At 44.0% G+C, this 18,453-nt stretch overlaps 1 protein-coding gene across 1 annotated transcript; it reads left to right on the top strand.

Annotated features, from left to right (window-relative positions):
- The first annotated feature begins 8,121 nt into the window (after positions 1 to 8,121).
- LOC308198117 (5-hydroxytryptamine receptor 5A-like) lies at positions 8,122 to 17,368 on the top strand. The gene is made up of 2 exons (XM_080599782.1): positions 8,122 to 9,037; positions 16,895 to 17,368. The coding sequence occupies exons 1-2, from the start codon at positions 8,255 to 8,257 to the stop codon at positions 17,225 to 17,227; spliced, it is 1,116 nt and encodes a 371-aa protein (XP_080455908.1). The 5' UTR covers positions 8,122 to 8,254; the 3' UTR covers positions 17,228 to 17,368.
- Positions 17,369 to 18,453: the final 1,085 nt, after the last annotated feature.

The following is an 18,453-nucleotide window of genomic DNA, read 5'->3' as shown; positions in this document are numbered from 1 at the left end:
GTTGCAAACAGAACAAGCATGGACAATAAGTGAAAAAAAAAGCACAAGGTGCAGGAAAGTAGAGTAATTATATTACATATGTTATTTTCAGGTCTCTACCACTGTAGAAGTAGATAATTTGGGGGGGAGGGGGGGTAATATTTCAGGAATGTACACCCATTAATGCAGGAAAGGAATAAGATGTCATAGAATCCAGAAATCAGGGCCCCATGTGATTTATAAACAACTTTTATTTTCTTTTATTCTGTATCATCCAGAACGTAAACCACGACTACTTAAGAATATAAAAGCAACTGTAGTTATTCCAATGTAAACAACTGTTACCCTTAGGTCTTTTGAGGTAGTATGTCAGATTTGAAATAAGCTAATGTGTGCATTGAAGTATTGCAGAAAAACTGGTGGTCTCTCTTTTTACCCATAGAGAAACCCAATAATCTGGGGGAGAAAAACAGTGTGACCCTTCTGTTGTGGGTGCTTACAGCATCCAGAACGTAGCGTTGCCTTTCTTCTTTTTTATGAAACAGCTCACTTTTAGCACTACTGGACAGCTTTTCAAGGCTCTTAATTAATATTGGTTGGATACTAGGGACTTCTACTGTGTCAAAATATTGAAGTAGATTCCTGTTAATATGATTTGAATGTTTCATGCTTCCAGGGTTATAATGAAAAAGCAGAATCTGCTGTGTAGGATAAGCGATACTAATTGGTTGTGTGATGCCTGACTCATTGAGATCTAATCTTTGATTCTGGGTTTGCTTACACATTTATAACTAACAGATGTCAAAATAGCTCTCATGTCTATTTCTTAATAGCACATTATCTGAGATGTACAGCATCATACGGTTAAAGGGTTCTGTCTGCACCTGCAGTCTGTGCAGCTGCAGTCTGGGAATTAACTTGCCTTACAATGAAATAACTCGTTATTAAAGGACTCGTTAGATGAACTGCCACCTTAATTACCTGGGAAGAGTTGTAAGCAAAACTGCAGTAAACCACTGTAAAGATCAGCGCACAAGCACTCAATGTTGAAGAAGTACGGAGTATCAGTTTGGAACAGAAAAAAGCTGGGATAATGGGCACAGCGAGTTGGGTGTCAGAGCAGTGACTGCCTGTCTGACTGAGTGCTTGCACAGACAGCTGGCTGGGCTTAAAGCACGTCAGCATTCCTGCCGCTTCTCGATGTACGCAAAAATCTGCTTTGCAGAGAACTGCTTTTTTCTGTCATTCCTACTCGATCCGGGAGCAGAAGGCTGTCTGCTTTCCAGGCAGCTAGACAACTTCTAGCTCCACCTACCTTTTTCTTTGGAAGAGTTGAGGCACTGTCAGTTTCTGAAGTCTGACATTAAAAATAGAGGTTTTGCACAACATTGTCCAGCTCTTCCCAGGTATTTTTGCTTTGTAGAAATCTTTGAAATAATCTCAACTGGGAGATGAAAATACTAGATGGTATTGCTCTAGCTTACCCTAAAAAAAAAAAAAAATTATTTATGCATTTTCAATGTGTAATAGCTGCACAGACTGAAGTAACTACATAGTCGGCTGTTTCACACTGTAATTTTCCGATTAAGCAGGTGAAAAATTCCTCAGCTGAGACCTAGTTAGTATTGAAAGAGAAGAGCTTCAGCTTCCTGGCTTGTGCAAATGCACAGTTGCCTTTTGCTTTGTTTAAGGAATCATAAATGAAAAAGACTTTCTGATGAAGTATCTGTGTATCAGGCAACATCTATTCCGCTATGGTATTGCAAGAAGTTTAAAAGATTGTCAAACTGATTGGAAATCTACCGTTTCCTTTGCAACTTAGCCTGTTATCAATCTTGTGAGCAGTTAATAGACCTTAGCCATCAGACTCTCAAGGCTTGTCTCATAACAATGACTGATAGGTTGGGGACTAATATTGTATGCCTTGAGAAATTGCCTTCTTTCTCTGAGAACCTTGACAAAGAAATTGGACTCTTTAAACCACTTAAAGGGGTGATCAAAACTGTCCTGCTTGAAGTGGAAGATTTTTTTTTTGACAGTTCCCAGAACAGACCCATAAAGGAGAATTCCATTGCCAAGCTACTGCTCATAATCATGAAAAATCTTGTCACAATACAAGTTTCCTATGCCATAATGCTGCCGACTTACAGACAAGCACAAAACCAGACTGAACATGTTGCCATCAAATTTTTCAGGGTGAATGTTGTATGTAGAGGACATGTTTATTGACAGTGTAGAGCAAGAATACATGAACTGGGTATCTACTTGCTGTAAATAAGAAATGTCTTTACATCTTGGCAGTAATTGGCCTTATTGTTTCATGTGTCAGAGCTACCAATGGTTTAGATATCCCAATGATTGGTTTTCAAGCTAGTAATGTAAGGCTTATGGGAAGCAAGCTCTCGTGAGAAAGATGAAAAGTTAAGACCATACCTGTTTCAAAAATAATATTTTTGAATGTTAGAAAATAGCATATTATTAGTTCTTAGAAGGTTTTTTGTTTGCTTTTTTTTTTCCCCCCCCAAACTAAAATAACAATGCTGAAAGAAGCCTAGAATCAACTGGCTAGATATGCAGAATAAAATTTGTCTCTACTCTTGACTTCTCTCTACTAGCTTGCTTCTCCAGTATTTTAGCTTCTTATCTTGACAGGAGAATTCATGCAACTGTTCCCAAAGCTTTTGTTTGCTCTAGATTTATAGAAAATGTTGAGCCGTGACAATAGCAATCCAACCTCTTGAACCAAAATGCTCTTTGCTTCTAAAAAATTTGCTGGCTTGCATCAAAGTCATAAATACTATAATGTTGCTTGTGTCATATCTCTTTATTGCACAGCCACGTGGAGAAGAGATTACCTTTTTTTTCTCTTAGCCACCATAATAAACTTTTGATATGGAGTTGTGAGAAGAGTTAGAGGATGGATGTCATTAAGAAAAGGGAAGACAAATGGAAATTCAGGGTGCTGTCTAGACACGCACTCACTTTGTTATATCAGTGTCATCCAGCTTAAGAACTGCATTCACCCTTCAAAAAATATCTGAGCCTGCTCTACGATAGCAGTCCATCTTCCCAAACACTTTTGTAAGCTACAACACTGAAAAATGTAATTGTCTGCTATTTTTCCCCCTTGGTCAGAATTTAAAAAGAAAATTGTAGTCCCTGCACAATCGTGTATAGTTTTGTTTTTTTTTTTTTGCAACAGCTCTTCTTTATTTTTGCTGTCATCTGAAGAAGTTTAGCTGTGCCGGGCTTTCTGAGCTCTTTTGAGAGTGGTTGCAATTGCCGTTGAACGTTGAGTCACAAGAATATATTAAATGTGTTACTCTGCACAACTAAAACTATATGTTCACTCATAGGGGTTAACAGATCATGTGCATTTGTAGGAGCCAGTGAGTCTTCCTTATAAGCCTCGATAAGTGTTCTTGATACATTGTCATTTCTAATTAATAAAAACCTTTCTGTATGGGAAGAGAAAACAGGCTGACTAGCTTAACTAACGGGTCCCTGCTGGCAAATGCCTGTGTGCTCCGCACCCCCACCACCAGTGACGGCTGCTCCTTCTGCTCTCAGTGCACTCAGAAGCTGAAGAGGAGGGAGCCCAGGACTTCTTACATCGCCATTTGAAGGCCCTTTTGTTTTGCCATGAGGGATAATTAAAAAGGCAAATATGAAAAGATTTTCAACGCAGGTTTAGAGTTTGTCAGAATAAGAATCAAAAAGGCACCTTGACTTTATCAGATGCCAATTAAAATAGAAGTCAATGGATGGCTCTGAAATAACTTTAAACCTGACACTTAAAAACATAAAATCCACAAATGGAAAGTCCATGTCTTCTACATGGCCAAAATAATAGCAAAATATTCTTGCTGGAGCCAACAGTCAAGGTCAAGCAAATTAGACTCAATCATAGATTACTAGTTGATGAGTTTTGTTGGCTTGGTGGGGTGGGGTGTTTTGTTTGTTTTTAGTGTGGTTGTTATAACAGGTGGAAAGCGTAATGTCAGCTAATGTGCTACTATATAATCTTCACATTCAGGTGTTGGCTTTATCTGTGATAGGATTCATGGTCTGTCACAAGAATATACGTGCAAAATCCCCTGTAGCAAACTTCATTCATGCAGGTATACAGATCTCTGCAGAATAGTCCTCATGTTTAAAAACCTCATGCTTAGTGACTTGCATCCTTTTAGGTTTCATAAAAGTGATATTTGAATGGAAATTATTTTAAGACATTATTACTAAGAAAATAACGTCTAATGTCTTAGACGTTATTACTAAGAAAATCAATACTGTCTAGCATTTGTGTGATATTTAAATTCTCTTTTATCATGTTTTCTATCATACAAATTTGGAACCAGCTATCAAAGGACTATTAGGGAGTTGTTTTTCCAGTTTTTGCAGATATTTATCAAATTATTGTAGGATTTTTATAGCTGAGTTTTCTGAAGAGTGCTTTATGAAGGAGGCTGGTTTTCTATTAAAGAACCAAGAGAAAACACAGGCCAGAATAAAACTGCATCTGCTAGAAGCTCTTACAGGACTCTTGTATCTAAATAAGAAAATGAGTCAAAACAGTAAAGTTCAGTGTAATCCCTTTAAAACAGTCTAAAAATAATCTGCTTCTATTTCTAACAGATAAAAGCAAACTTCTGAAAAAAAATGTAGACTATATTTAAATCTTATATATTTGCTATAAAAATACAGCAAACGGGAATATGAAAACTGGCTCATCAGCTCATATAAGTTGAAATTGTGTTATCTGGATGAATCATCATCCTCCAGATCGGTTCTTAAGCAGCACGGTGTCCTTAAAAGTGCTAGAAAACAGAGAGTTTTCTATAATGAAGTCAGTTTTCTTTAGTACAACTGTACAAAAGGGAGCTTGGACAGGAATTATGAGGGTGCAGAGAGGATTAAGCTATATGAAGAACACTCAAACTGACAGAAAAAAAATAATTATGACAAAATTTTATCAGACAAGATTCATTTCAATGTCAGCAGTCAGAAGTGTGAACTTTGCAGATGGTATTTGGTAAAGTGATAAGGACTGGGAAAAATTTTGTAACTTGTTATTTTGCTCACCTCAGCCACAAGTCCTTTGCTCTCTAAGCAATTCTCAGGACACCAGGGAAAGGTGGTAAAGTATTTCTACTATAAACAAAAAACTATTTTCCACCCTTTTGTGTTTTGTATCCCTTAAACTTCTCAGCCTACAAAGCTCCAAATATTCAGATGGAAAGATATTTTGTATTTACTCTTAGTTCCATTATCTAGCTCCAAGTCTTTAGCTGCATATTTATTTGTTTATTTATTTAAGAACAATGAAACAGTTGGTAATATAAGATATCTTCTGAGCATACACAGTACCACTCTTGGCTGAGAGAAGAAACTATGAAGGTGCAGGTTGTGGCTTCTGAAAAGTACCAGTCGCTGAAAAGTTTCAGTGAATGAAACAAAGGATATTCATTGTTTTCATTGCACTTTGACATGATAGCAACTCGTAATGCTGTAACTGTACAGAAAACTAAAGTAGATGCTCCTGTTGTTTCAGTAGAAGACTGTCGGTTTTAGAGTTTGATTTTTTTCCTTCTTGATTTTTTTTTATTCTTACTCTTTTATGTAACATTTACTTTCTTTTCTCTTACTTACAATACATGAATACCTGCAGTCTCTTCATTTTTTAAAATTCCCCCTTCTCTTTCTCGAAACATACCCTGTTCCTGAGACACTGCAATGTGTTGCCATAGCAATCTTTGAGGAATGCTAAGCCTTTGCATCCACAGGACAAGACAGCAGTGGGGTAATTATCAAGAAAAAATAAATCCTTTTGAGACTTTCTTCAAGCCCCCGTATTATAGGACTAGATTATTTCAGCCAAATTGAAAGAAAAAGTGGGAGATTTCAATGCATTTGATGTGTGGACTGGAAAGTGACTATCCATTTGTGGCACATGACCTACACACATAATAAGAGTAGAGGAGGGTGAGAAATGGCTTCTATGAAAGATTTTGAAATCATCTGGTCTGCTTTAATGATGGCCACAAACCACACATTAAGTAACATCTTATAAGAAAAAGAGAACTTCATTTCCTGCAGGAGCAGGAACCAACATGAAATCATATCTTGTCCTGTTTGGGCCCCCAAACATTAAACTACTGCAGTTAGCCTGGGTTTGCTTGTTTTCCCTCTTTCTTTAATAGCTGAGACATTCAAACTGTGATAGGATTCATAAATTCCTTTATTAAGTTCACAGAATTGGTCTGGCAATTGTTGAAAAATTCAGAATTTAAAAGGCCTTTTTATCTGCTTGTTTCCCTTATTGCTTTTAGGTCTGAGTGTCTTTTTAAAAGGAATAACATGTTGTCTGATAATTGTTCAGCTGGCATTTTAAAAGCAGCATTAATTAACAAAAAGAGACACAAATTAGAAAGGAACAATACAAAGATAAAGCATGGGAAGGTAGCTGTGAAGCAGTCACATGCTGTCTGCCAACCCTGACAAATTTTCACCAACGTTTAATTGTTTCAGGTGCTGCTCTAGGCTTTACTTGCAGCAGTAGTGTAAACAGCTTTCTTTGAGAAGCTCTGTCAGATTCTGCCTATTGGATAGAGGGGAAAATTCAGGTAGCAAAATAAGGTATTTAGCACACAGAAGTCCTTTTCTCCTAATTATAAAAGCTGTTAAATAATACAGATAGTTTTCTCTTTGCTGCCGGCTTACATTAGAACATTTGCTAGAATTACTAAAGGAAAGACCAACTAAATTCATGTTTATGTGAAGAACCTGGGGAAGGATTTGCTTGCTTTTTTTGTTGTTTATCTGGCAAATGAAGTGGACCTCGAAGTTAACCAAACAAAACAGCCGGTTTTTTCTGATTACAGTCATTGTCTTTCATTTCTGTAATTTTTCATTGTTGCGCCAACTTTCAAGGCTGGGCATCCTGAGCAAGCCAAGCTAGACCTTGCTTGCTGTGGGTAACTTTGTGGTGCTGGGAGAGGTTTCTCTTCTGTCAGATAGTCCTGTTTCGTCAGTGAGAGTGACTGCAAGGGGAGAGCATTGACTTCAGCAGCGTTCATTTAGACAGGACTATTCATAGCCCCGACCCAGAAAATATTCCTTCTCTACCTCAGATGGGAGCTAACAGTCCTCCCAGTCCCAGTGTCCTGCTGCAGCCCATGATTAAAGCTGTGTCTCCGATGTGCAAGGAAACAAAACTTCACTGACCCTCTCTCATCCTGTTTGCTTGTTTCAGCTGTGAAAAACTTCAGATACCTTTGGAGAGCTCTTGACAGCACCGAGTAACTTGGTGACTGGAAAAGAGGCTGTGTTTCACCCAGTAACTCCCACTGAAATCATCCTGGCCACAAACTATGGGGAAACAGGGTGGCAAGGCCAGTTATGGGTTGTAAAGGACCCTAGGAGAGAAAGCAAGCTGGAATATAGCATACCTCACAAAGACCATAAATAAAATGCCTCAATCACAGCGTAAATGTAATATACCCAAGTTGGTATATGATCCTGTCACACCAGTTGTTACCATTTATCGCTCAGGAAGCAGCGAAGCTCCTTGCCATCTCTCCTTGATGCATATTGCCCTCTTAACGTCCATTACAGACTTTAAAAGATGTTGCAGGACAGGCTTAAAATTATTTTTGAAACACAGCAATTTTGAGGGTAGTTCCTCAAAACGGCCGGGAGAAAGGCGCGTTTTCGGAGACTGGGTGCGCGCCCTTCGTGCCCTGAACTTGCTGCGAGGCAGAAAAACGGGAGATGTTCCCGGTCCCTTTGCAAAAAAGAAATCTTTTTTAGGTGCCACAGCCTAGAAATAGCACACGTTCAGCACCGAAACCAACACCAGCCTTCCCGGCGGGGGCGCCGAAGAGAACATGGCGGGCGGGGCCGCGAGGAGAGCCCGGCCGCCTGAGGGGGCTGCGGGGGGAAGCGGGCGGGCGGCTCCGCTCAAAAACCGGCGAAGGCGGCGCCTCCGGGCCCCAGGGCGGCCTCTGGGGCGGGACGCGAGCCGTGGTGCCGCCTCCCCGTGCCTGCCCCTCGCAGCGGCCCCGCCGAGCCCCGTCGGCCGAACCGCAGCCGCCCGCTATGGGAGCGGGGAGCCCGGGGAGCGGGCGGCCGCGAGTGCCCGGCGCCGCCGCAGTCTCGGGGGAGCGGGCGGCGACAACACCCGAAGGGGGACCGTTGAGGGGAGAGCTGGCGCTGGGAAGGGGGAGGGAGGTGCTGGGAGGGAAGAGGAGGGCAGGGAAGGGCTGAAAGTCCGGGTATGGCGGAGCCCCTGAGTCCCTGCGCCCCCCGGGGCCAGTGTCAAGCCAACATGGGCGCCAACGCCTCGTCGTCCAACATGGACGCCAACACCTCCTCAGCTGCCTCCGCGCTGGTGGGTGGCAGCTCGTGGAGGGGCAGGGAGCCCTTCTCCATCTTCACCGTCCTCATCCTGACCTTGCTGGTGCTCCTGACCATCGCCACCTTCCTCTGGAACCTGCTGGTGCTGGCGACCATCCTGCGGGTGAAGGCTTTCCACCGAGTGCCCCACAACCTTGTGGCCTCCACGGCGGTGTCGGACGTGCTGGTGGCGGCCCTGGTGATGCCGCTGAGCTTGGTGAAGGAGCTGTCGGCCGGGCGGCGGTGGCGGCTGGGCCGGGAGCTGTGCCTCGTGTGGGTCTGCTTTGACGTGCTGTGCTGCACGGCCAGCATCTGGAACGTGACCGCCATCGCCCTGGACCGCTACTGGTCCATCACCCGCCACCTGGAGTACACGCTGCTCACTCGCCGCCGCATCTCCAACGTCATGATCGCTCTCACCTGGGCGCTCTCAGCCGCCATCTCCCTCGCCCCCCTCTTTGGCTGGGGGGAGAGCTACAGCCCCGAGCAGGAGCGCTGCCAGGTCAGCCAGGAGCCCTCCTACACCATCGTCTCCACCGGCGGGGCTTTCTACCTGCCCCTCTGCGTGGTCCTCTTCGTCTACTGGAAGATCTACAAGGCGGCCAAGTTCCGCATCGGGGGCCGCAGGAGGAACGCCGTGGTGCCCCTGCCCGAGGCTGCCCAGGTAAGGGTGAGGGATGGGGAGGAGACCCTGCACTGCCTCCCCCTGCCGCCTGTGCTCCTGCTTCACCTCTGCACCCGTCGGTGGTTTCAGCACAGCGAGAGGACTGAGACGTGCCCCGGGGCTCTCATGGATTTAGCTCAGTTATGGTCTGGACCTGAGCTGTAATTAGCCAGTCAAAAAGTGCTACTCTGCTCCAAGAGTTTTATTCTTGTTTTTTTCTTACATGTGTTGTGAGAATATGTGACAGGTGCATTCACTGCAAGTCTTGAGACCCATTTAAAAAATGTCCCTTTAGTTTGAATTTTCCATTCCTTATTGTTTTGTTTTTCTCTTTATCTTTTTACAGTGTAGTCAGGGTAAACAAAGACATAAACAAATCCTTAGGTCACATACAGAATCAATGCATGCACATTTTTCTGCCAGTACAGACTTTATGTAGGATCTCTGTAGGGTCTATCAGTATCTGAAGGGATTTTAGTAAGCAGATTATATTCAACACTTTATTTATGTACTTGGGCTATTTTACCTTGTATAGTGGGAACATAGTGCTTGCTGCATAGTACCAGAGCAGTGTATTCCTGGTAACCCTGCAAAGCCCTAGACCTGTGGGAGGTCTCGTTTGTTTCAGGGATATGACTAACTGAAGGGAAAGCTGCATCCCTGAGGAAGGGTTGAGGAAGGCCCGTTGTGTCCCATTAAGTCAGGGTCTTTGCATGATGATGTTGTCACCCATGTCAAGTGTGCTCAGCAGTGCTTACTGCGAGCTCTCCACTTACTGTCACATACCCATACTCTTGCTCCAAACTGTGGAACTGATTTGTTAAGGTATGTTTTTGTGTTTGCATGTTGTGCTTACTGAGTCCAGTTCTCTCCCAATAACAAAAGATGAGTGTGTGGCTGTTAGATCTATATAAAGAGACATGGAGCATTTTCTATGCAGCTGGGGCCAATCCTCACTCATCCACTAAATCCCTCTAAATTTGATTTTGAGTCATGGTAGGCAACATGTTATTATGGCCATAAATAAAAGTCTGGGGTTTCTAGCAAGAGATGACAGCCCTGGCAGTTATATGTGGTCATACTTGCATATTTGTGTCCTGATGTCTTGAAGATGTTTATAATATAAATTGATTTTTGAAGCTGTCTTCTATACAAACACAGAAAAAGTGTTAGAAAAGATGGAATGTCTCTTCTAGTGGCATCCTTTCTTTTCCTACAGCCTCCATCCTCTTGTTTGCACCACATTTCTTTCCAAGTTGTTCTAAGTGTGATGAACGTATTGCTTGGAGTTAATCTACAATCTTTCAAAACACAAAATCTAACTAAGTATTTGTAGGGTTTTTATATGCTCTATGTTTTACATACACACATGCTCATACAGGACTAACGGTAATCTAAAAGTACGGAAAGTTAATTGGGCTGAGGCATTATTGCTCAAGTTTTAGTCTGTATGTAGGCACCTTGTTGGCAAGTCAGTTTTACGACGGCAAAGTCTGGCTCCTAATTGTCACAGCTCTGTCAGCAAAGGCCCGTGCATGGCCCAGCTCGGCTGGCAGGTAAGTGCTGTTTGCTGAGGCAGTGTCTGAGAGCTGGTAGAAGCTGTACTGACAAAAGAGCTCCTGTCAGTGGGAGCTGAATACCCATTTTTGAGGCGTTTGCCAGTATAGCTATTATTACAATCTCAGCAAGTGCTCAAGCCAGCAATTCTTCATCTTATATTTGCAGTGATTGACATTAAGTTCTTTTATAAGCGTGCCTCTTGAATCTGCAGTTGGTGTATACTGCCAACCTTCCCCATTGTCCCATCAGCTTCGTTTGCAGACTTAAATAAAAAGACTTGTGATTCACGTGCAAACCTTTACTCTGACGCCCTGCTGCACACGTTCATTAAATTAACCTGTGGATTGAGGGAGCTGGCATTCAGGATGCATTTCTTCTCGGTTTCCTTTCTAAGTTAAGAGGCTGAGACTTACTGATTTTTATCCCAATCCCATTTAAGCACATAGGAGCAGGGTCTGTCATGCCCACCGAACAATAGCAGTCCCCCAGGGAATTCTGGAGAAGAATCTTCAGATGCTTCACTACTGTTCCTTTGGAAAAATTAAATAAATAAATAAATATATTTTTAATGTGCTAAAAAAGATAACATTTCCAGGGGAAGTGCAAACCTGGTGAGGGGATCTGGCTATCCCTCTCCGTATCTGGGAGTGATCTGGCTGTCAGCATCAGCCCTTGCCCTCTGATGGGGCTAATTCTGTTCCACTTCTCCTATATTGCCCAACAGCTCACTTTATTTTTCCATTTCTTTCTCCCCTAATGTCTCTGCTCTCTCTCCCGTCTTTCACCATTCTTTTTCTGAATAAAATATCATTACGATGATATGGGGACGTTTTTAAACACTGCTTTTCCACTAACAGAGCCAGGTGCTGAAGTGGTTTGTACGTGGACATAAGCACGTGGAGAGGGGACAGTCCTCTCCAAGCTGAGGGGTGGCATACCTAGGGTATGATTCTTTGTCACTTTGTGGTTAAAATTTTACCTGAGTTTTTAAAAAACACTTTAGAAAGTATTTGGAAAAAATTGAGAGAGATGGACATGAAGTAGCTGAGGTGCTTCTTGTTTTAATATAATACAGTATAGTGCTGTTCTCTTCCCCCTTTGAAAACGAGAACTTTTTTCTTACTTTCTCTTGAAACAAACAAACAAACAAATAAAGCAGAATTGGGAGCCTAAAGTGGGCTGGTGCTTTCATAACTATTTGTTTACTTATGAAATTCCTTAAAAAGTGAATTCTGCAGTCAATACTGATGTGAATGAACCTTGTGTGAAAAAAGCAGTGACACGCTGTTGCTGACAGCTATACTCTGTCCTACCTGGTTGACAGTAGGTAATAATTCTCCCTGTAAACAGTCCAATTGAAATAAATGAGACAACTTGAAAGACAGCAGAAGCTGATGGATAATGCCCTTTCAAATCAATTGAGTCACTTGTAGCGTCAGTTTTGCAAAAACAAGGACGGCAGAATCTGCAAGCCAGGGTTGCTTAAACGTAAAAATTACAGGGTCAGGATTAAATTTCAGTGTAAGGAGTTAGAAATTAAGTTCTGGTGATGTGTCATTGTTGTTGTCTTCCCAAAGCTAATCAGTTTTGCAGGAGTCCTTCCCACTGCTTTGATGGGATGTGAGCAAGGTCCTAGTGCTCGAGGAGCTGCAGCGTTGTTCTGCACCTTGGCCAGTCCAGCCTCTGCAGCCCACGGAGACGGTCAGGACGATACAGGAGCGAGAGAAAGTTCTTCTTCTCTGAAGGGGTCACAGGACATCGATTTCTTATTTCTGCCTCTGGCTGTAGAAGAGAAGGGACAGAAAACAAGTGGAGCTTTGCAGAAGAGGGGCAGCAGATGTCTGGTAGGAAAAAGATGAGGCAGGAAGCAAAGTGGAATAGCTGGGATTTTCCTGGGAGACACAAAGCTATTCCTGCTGATGGCAGAAAAAAATTCCCATGAGAGAAAGCAGGCATTCTTATCCCTATCAAATGTGCTATTTATAATATTGGTGGAACATCCAAAAAAGTGTAGATGTTCTTGTGTTTTGATCTTTTGTTGTGCATTTTAGTTTCTCGTGCTCTTGTTGAAAGAGCAAGAAGTACACCAAAGTTGCACTGAGGCAGTAATGATCTTGTTCTGTGCTGAACCACACCGTAAAAGGCAAAACTCTGAATTTGTGGGAATAAGCTAGATTTGATTGGTATATATCAGGACTATCACAGTGGTTCCGAAGTTCCAAAAGGTTTCTTTACTGTTGTTTAAATCAGAAGTTCTTGCACACCCTCAAGGTGCAGTACAAACATACACGATACCTGCCACGAAGGACCAGTAATAACAGTCATTAAAGCTATAAGGAACATCTTAAATCAAGAGATTTCTCCAGAAGCTCCTTGGTGGCGTGTTCTTTATAACACTGCTGGGAACACAGGAACTGACTGTGTGTTTCCGCAGAGAGCTGCGTGTGCCCATTCAGCAGCAGTGAGGTACTGGGGACAAACACCAGAAGCGGCACCGAGCTGGAACTGCTGATGAATGTGCAGAATGAGTTCTGAAACCCAAACCAACCTCCTTTTGGCGGCGATTCCTTTGTGTCTTTAGTGTAGAAGGAGAATGCATACTCGAGAGCTCTTTTCCTTCCTTGAAATCTCTTTATGGCACTCTCACTGGAAAGTGGCCCTCTCTTCCCTTCTAAGAGCCTGTTGTCCTGGAAATAGCTGATTTCACAAATTCAGGAGCTAATTCTGGCCTCAGAGTAGCAGTGCTTTCATGCCAGCTATTTTTCCTGACTCGCAGCTGTGGGAGAGGAGTCTGGGTGGAGGGGAGGAGACCTGTGCCCAAGGCATAGTGGGCTGCCAGCTGCTGAGTGAGAGGGGTGCTCAGCACCCTGCAGAGGTGCTCATATCCCTGGTGTGAACTGAGGTGTCTTTGTGGTGTACTCTGTGGCGACCTGTTCCCCTGTCACAGCCTGTTGGCTACTGATCATCAATAGGCCCAAAATGGGGTGAAAGGTGTTATGGTGGGCTTTTCCTTTGTTCCATATGGCACAGAGATAATGGTCAAGTATTGCGACTTACGTTAGGAATTGGGAGTCATGTAAAGCCTCCAGGATTGGCACTGGACACCGCAGCTTTGCTGTAGTCAGAGCTGTGTTTTGTTCAGGAAAGGACAGCTGGCAAGGCTGGAAAGCAGCTACATAATCTCTTTGGGTGTGCCCTTGTTCGGGCAATGCTAAATCGCAATGGATTATCGCATGCCTGCACGAGGGGGATCCTTTAGCGTGGTTCCCCTGCCAGCTCTGCAGCGTTTGCCTACAGCAGACTGCTTTACCTTCCATGTACTCCGTGTGGGTTGGCGTATAGCAAACAGCTTTGACAACACGCTTGTGGGGACTGGGACTTGCAGCGAGGAGAAGCTTGCACCAACCGGGACAGAAAGGTGAGTCAGGTCTGCAGCACATCAGACAGAGAGCAATAAAAATCAAACGACTTGAAATGATTGTGAAAGGCTGGGATTTCCCCGCTTTGCAGTACGCCGGGCACGCAGAGGTGAGCTTTCTGCAGCGTCCAAGGTTCAAACACGTTTGTAATTCCTGTTGCAGGCACTGGCTGAAGGGCCTTGCTGAGCAGGGATACTAGTTACATTTTCAATAACATTTTGTGTTATTAAATCCTTTCAAAGGATTTCTTACGGAAAATTGAAGCAATATATCTCCAGCCTGCCAGGGATATTTACCCAATTTACTTACTGAACAGAAGGCTCTATGAGAGAGCCCATTATTTTTCCTAAGGCAACAGACTGCTCTATTACAACATTATTCCAAAGTCCCAAGCAGAACTAGTTAATAAAAAAAAAAATTGAAAATGTACCTATGAAAACAGAGAAAGTTGAAATTATGTAAATATAAGGAAACTGCTGTTCTGTAACTTACAAAAAATAACATGATCTGTTTTCACTTGCTGTTTAGTATTCAGAGATCTGATCTAACAAGCAGAGGAGCTTGCAGAAATTCCTCTGTTTCAGTAGGAGCTGGATAAGGGTGTAAATGCCTGCTCGAAGGAAAAATATCTGAGGACTGTGGCATCATGTGTCAAAATAAATTAATCAATTTTCTCCCAAGTGAAATTAAGGGATAGAAGAACCTCTGCTAGTAAACTCCGCAGTTCAGCCACAAACCTTCTAAAATCTGAAGTACCGAAAAGAAAAGGCTCTGGTTTGATGATGGGATGCTGTGAACTCTGTCTTCTGAGTAAGGGTTGAAGGTTAAATATGGTACCAAACCGTGCCCTGTGCTAGCGACAAGGTCCTTTGTGTGGCTCTCCCCAAGCGGCGTAGCTCTGCAGCTATTCCTCAGGGCTAAGAGGTGATCTTTCAGGGCTGCCTGTCACAAATCTGCCCTGGTGTCATCCATCCATCCCTTTTTACAGAGCGTGATTAAGGACGTGCGGAGCAAGTCCTTCTGCAGACAAACGATGTGATCGTTGCCACATGAGGGGTGTCCCATTTTAATTGTCAGGACAGATGTGATTTTCATTTCCCTCCATTATTTGCCTGCGCCCATAATCTGCCGCTCTTGCATTCTGCAGCCACGTCTCATGTCGGAGGGCGACGACAGGGATATCCATCTTGAAGAGTGATTGCCTAGCTCTCGCCAGCGCTTCCCCCTCCGAGTCGCTCTGCCCATGCTAATAGCAGCCCTCCAGCCCTTACAAAGCTTGCACGGAGGCAGCCCGTGCGTGTGGAATACGAGGCTGATTGAACCCAGGGCCACCTTTGGAGCCGGGTCAAGTTCTTGTGGTTCTCATGAGTTATGGGCATGTGGGCAACTTTTGGGGCCTCAGGTTGCATCCTTGAACCGTTCGTGGTATTGCTCTGTCCTTAAAACTGTAGTGCCCAGAAGAGCTTTGAGCTCACAGACGCTCAGATGGTCAGTGTACCGTCACTTCCATTTTCTGGGCAGGCTCCTGCATGCTGGTGACCTGTGGTCAGAAGCTGGTGGCCAGTCCCACCGCCCCTGGGAGCTCTGTGCCGGGCTCGCTGCGCAGGTGGTGTCTGGCCCTCACCGAGACAGGAGGAGGCGGGAGGCACCCAGGGGGAGCTGACGTTTCCCATCTCATGTGTACTTCTGTGGGAGCTGGAGCACGGACAGAAGGCCGATTGAAATGGTGCTCTTCAGGCAGCGACGGACGTTTTGTGAGCACACCAAGTCCATGTGGGTGAAACGGGCAGGTGAGAGAAGAGGAAAAGCGAGGACCTGAAAATACTGCTTCTCCAGCAAAGCTTTTTTTCCTTCTTTAAATCAGAATACATTGATTACTTCTGGAGTATTTTAAATGCCAATTCAAAACGGCGGCACGGTGCCCGAGGCTGCATCATTTCAGGTGCGTGCTTTGTTCCCCTGGCCAGATGCAGCGTGGGCACTGCGACCAGCCCCGGCTGCTGTGGGGCAGGGCTCGGTGCCTCGCCAGGAGGGGGACGTGCCTGCGGGGAGACGGCCTCTGTCGAGGAGGAGCAGAAGGTGCCTGAGTTCTGCCCTCCGTGAGGGGCTCTGGCTGATGGGTTTACTTTCCACTGAAATATTTCCAAAGTAATCATTTTTATTTCAGGTATTTATGATTGGGTGGATGGGGGTGATTAATGCTGGCATTTTCCAAAAATCGCATGCATTTCATATAACTTGCCTGTAACTGAAGTCCCATTCTGTCGTTAAAAAGGTTCTGATAGAATTTTTTCCTGCAGGTTTAGCTGAGATTTTTTTGGGTGTGCTCTGTCCCTTCTGAAGAACAAGTAAGTGGTGTTGCCGTGCTCCAGCACCCCCCAGGGATGGGGTTTTGAGCTCTGCCTCCAGGCAGTTAGGTTGAAGAAAAGAAGTTTATCTTACAGTTGATACAAGCCATGGAATGTAATTCATTTACTGTTCAGGCCTTGAGAAACCGTAAAGATCACGTAACACCACAGGAGAGCGTAGTTTAGGGCTGTGCAGGAGGTACCTCCCTTTGTTAGGCAACCCTAATAACCTGATTTCCTGGTAGGTATCGAGGAATCCAGTAAGATAAACTGCAAAATGATGTCTGCAACACACGCGGCATCGGTGACTCCTTGCTGACCTTGGTTTGTCAGTCACTCTCAGCAGCTTTTCCAACATAATGAGAAATCTGGTACTTTTGGCACTCGGGGACATTTTCTTTCTTTTAACGTGGAGGGAATGAGTTGTGGCCTTTTGTGGTAGGTGCGCAGATGTCGTACTGTCATTTAAAAATAATACTTCGCTCAAACAAATCGTCTTGGTAAGAATCCGTGTTTGCTTTTGTTTTGAGGTGAAGGAAGCTTCGCAAGAACCACAGATGGTGTTTACAGCTCGTCATGCAGCTATCACTTTCCAGACAGATGGAGAAACATGGAGGGAACAGAAAGAGAAAAAGGCAGCTTTGATGGTTGGCATCTTAATTGGCGTTTTTGTGCTGTGCTGGATCCCTTTCTTCATCACAGAATTAATAAGTCCCCTCTGTTCCTGCAACATCCCACCCGTCTGGAAAAGCATCTTTCTTTGGCTTGGCTACTCCAATTCTTTCTTTAATCCTCTCATTTATACAGCATTTAACAAAAATTACAACAATGCCTTCAAGAACCTTTTTGTAAAGCAGAGATAAAAGGGGACACGGAGGAGAAAATGATTCCTTTATTGCATAATGCAGAGATTTCTCGAAGGAGATGTGCCTGTGATACATGCAGTTTTCAAGCACAAGAGCTACTTAAGGGGATTTAGCAACAGTGAAGAAGAAGCTGGAAGATGGTTGGATAGAAACCTACTGACACTTGGCAGTTGTCTTTTGGAAATACATATATGCTGCCCCAGGGTTTGGCAAAGAAAGAAGTGGTGAACATCTCCCTTCTTTTCTTTGAAGCAATGTGGGCTAAAGTCTGCAAGCAAAGCGCTGTTTGTGTCTAATACCGTGACTGCCAAAGCCAACCAGCGTGATCCCAGCCAGGCAAACACAGGTGCCGTCCTGCAGCCTGCTCAGCTTAGCAAAGACACCAAGGGGGCTGCTAAGGGAGCAACACTGAAATGTTTGAGATGCAGGCAGGATGCTGGCTTCGTTCTTGAGATTTGTTTGGAAAGGAGGGAATAAACATCCTGCGTTCCACCCATCGCTTAATTTATGTGAAATTAAGAGGGGTGACTAAGCAGCCCCAAACCACACCCTAGCATAACCGAAGGGCTGTGTTCTCTTGCAAGCAGCAGCTCTCAGCAGGAAGTCCTGGTGAAGTAAAGGTCAGTTATGTCCCCCAGGGTTACGTGAAGGTTTAGGGCCAAGTGTAACACTGTTCAGAGGTAGGTGACAAACTAGGAATGTCTGCGCTGCCCTGTCCAGTGTCCTGGCATCGTAAGTGTTGTACTCATCACCCTAACTGAGAGAATTCCACTATTTGCCATTTTTAATCAACTTTCTCCTCCTGTGAGATAGGTATTGATGCCATCAGGTTCGAGTGACTCCAAAAAAATCCTAAACGACTTAGAATCAAGCCTTAAATTGTTTGCCCAACATCTAATTTTCCCATCCCAACAATAACAAAAAGATGAGAAACAGATACCCACGCATACTACTCAATCTGTCTCTCCACATTTGCCACTCTAATGGGTTTTACTTCCTCCCCTTCCCTGAGGGAGGATGCTGAGTGTTTCTGAATGTTTCTAGCATGGCAGCTCTTCACTGCAACAGAGTCCCAGCAGCAAGTTAGATACTTGCTCAGCTTCATAATTGCCAACTTAAATAAGCCTTTCCCTTGTGAATCTCAATTTGCCTACAAAAGGAATAGCTGGTGTTCAAACTAAGGTTTGGAGGCTTCACCATGGCTTGGCATCTGGAACTTGAGC

Source organism: Anser brachyrhynchus (assembly GCF_964034855.1).
Source record: "Anser brachyrhynchus genome assembly, chromosome: 7".
Classification (NCBI taxonomy): domain Eukaryota; kingdom Metazoa; phylum Chordata; class Aves; order Anseriformes; family Anatidae; genus Anser; species Anser brachyrhynchus.
Note: the sequence above shows the minus strand (reverse complement) of the source record. Positions and strands in the feature narration are given on the sequence as shown.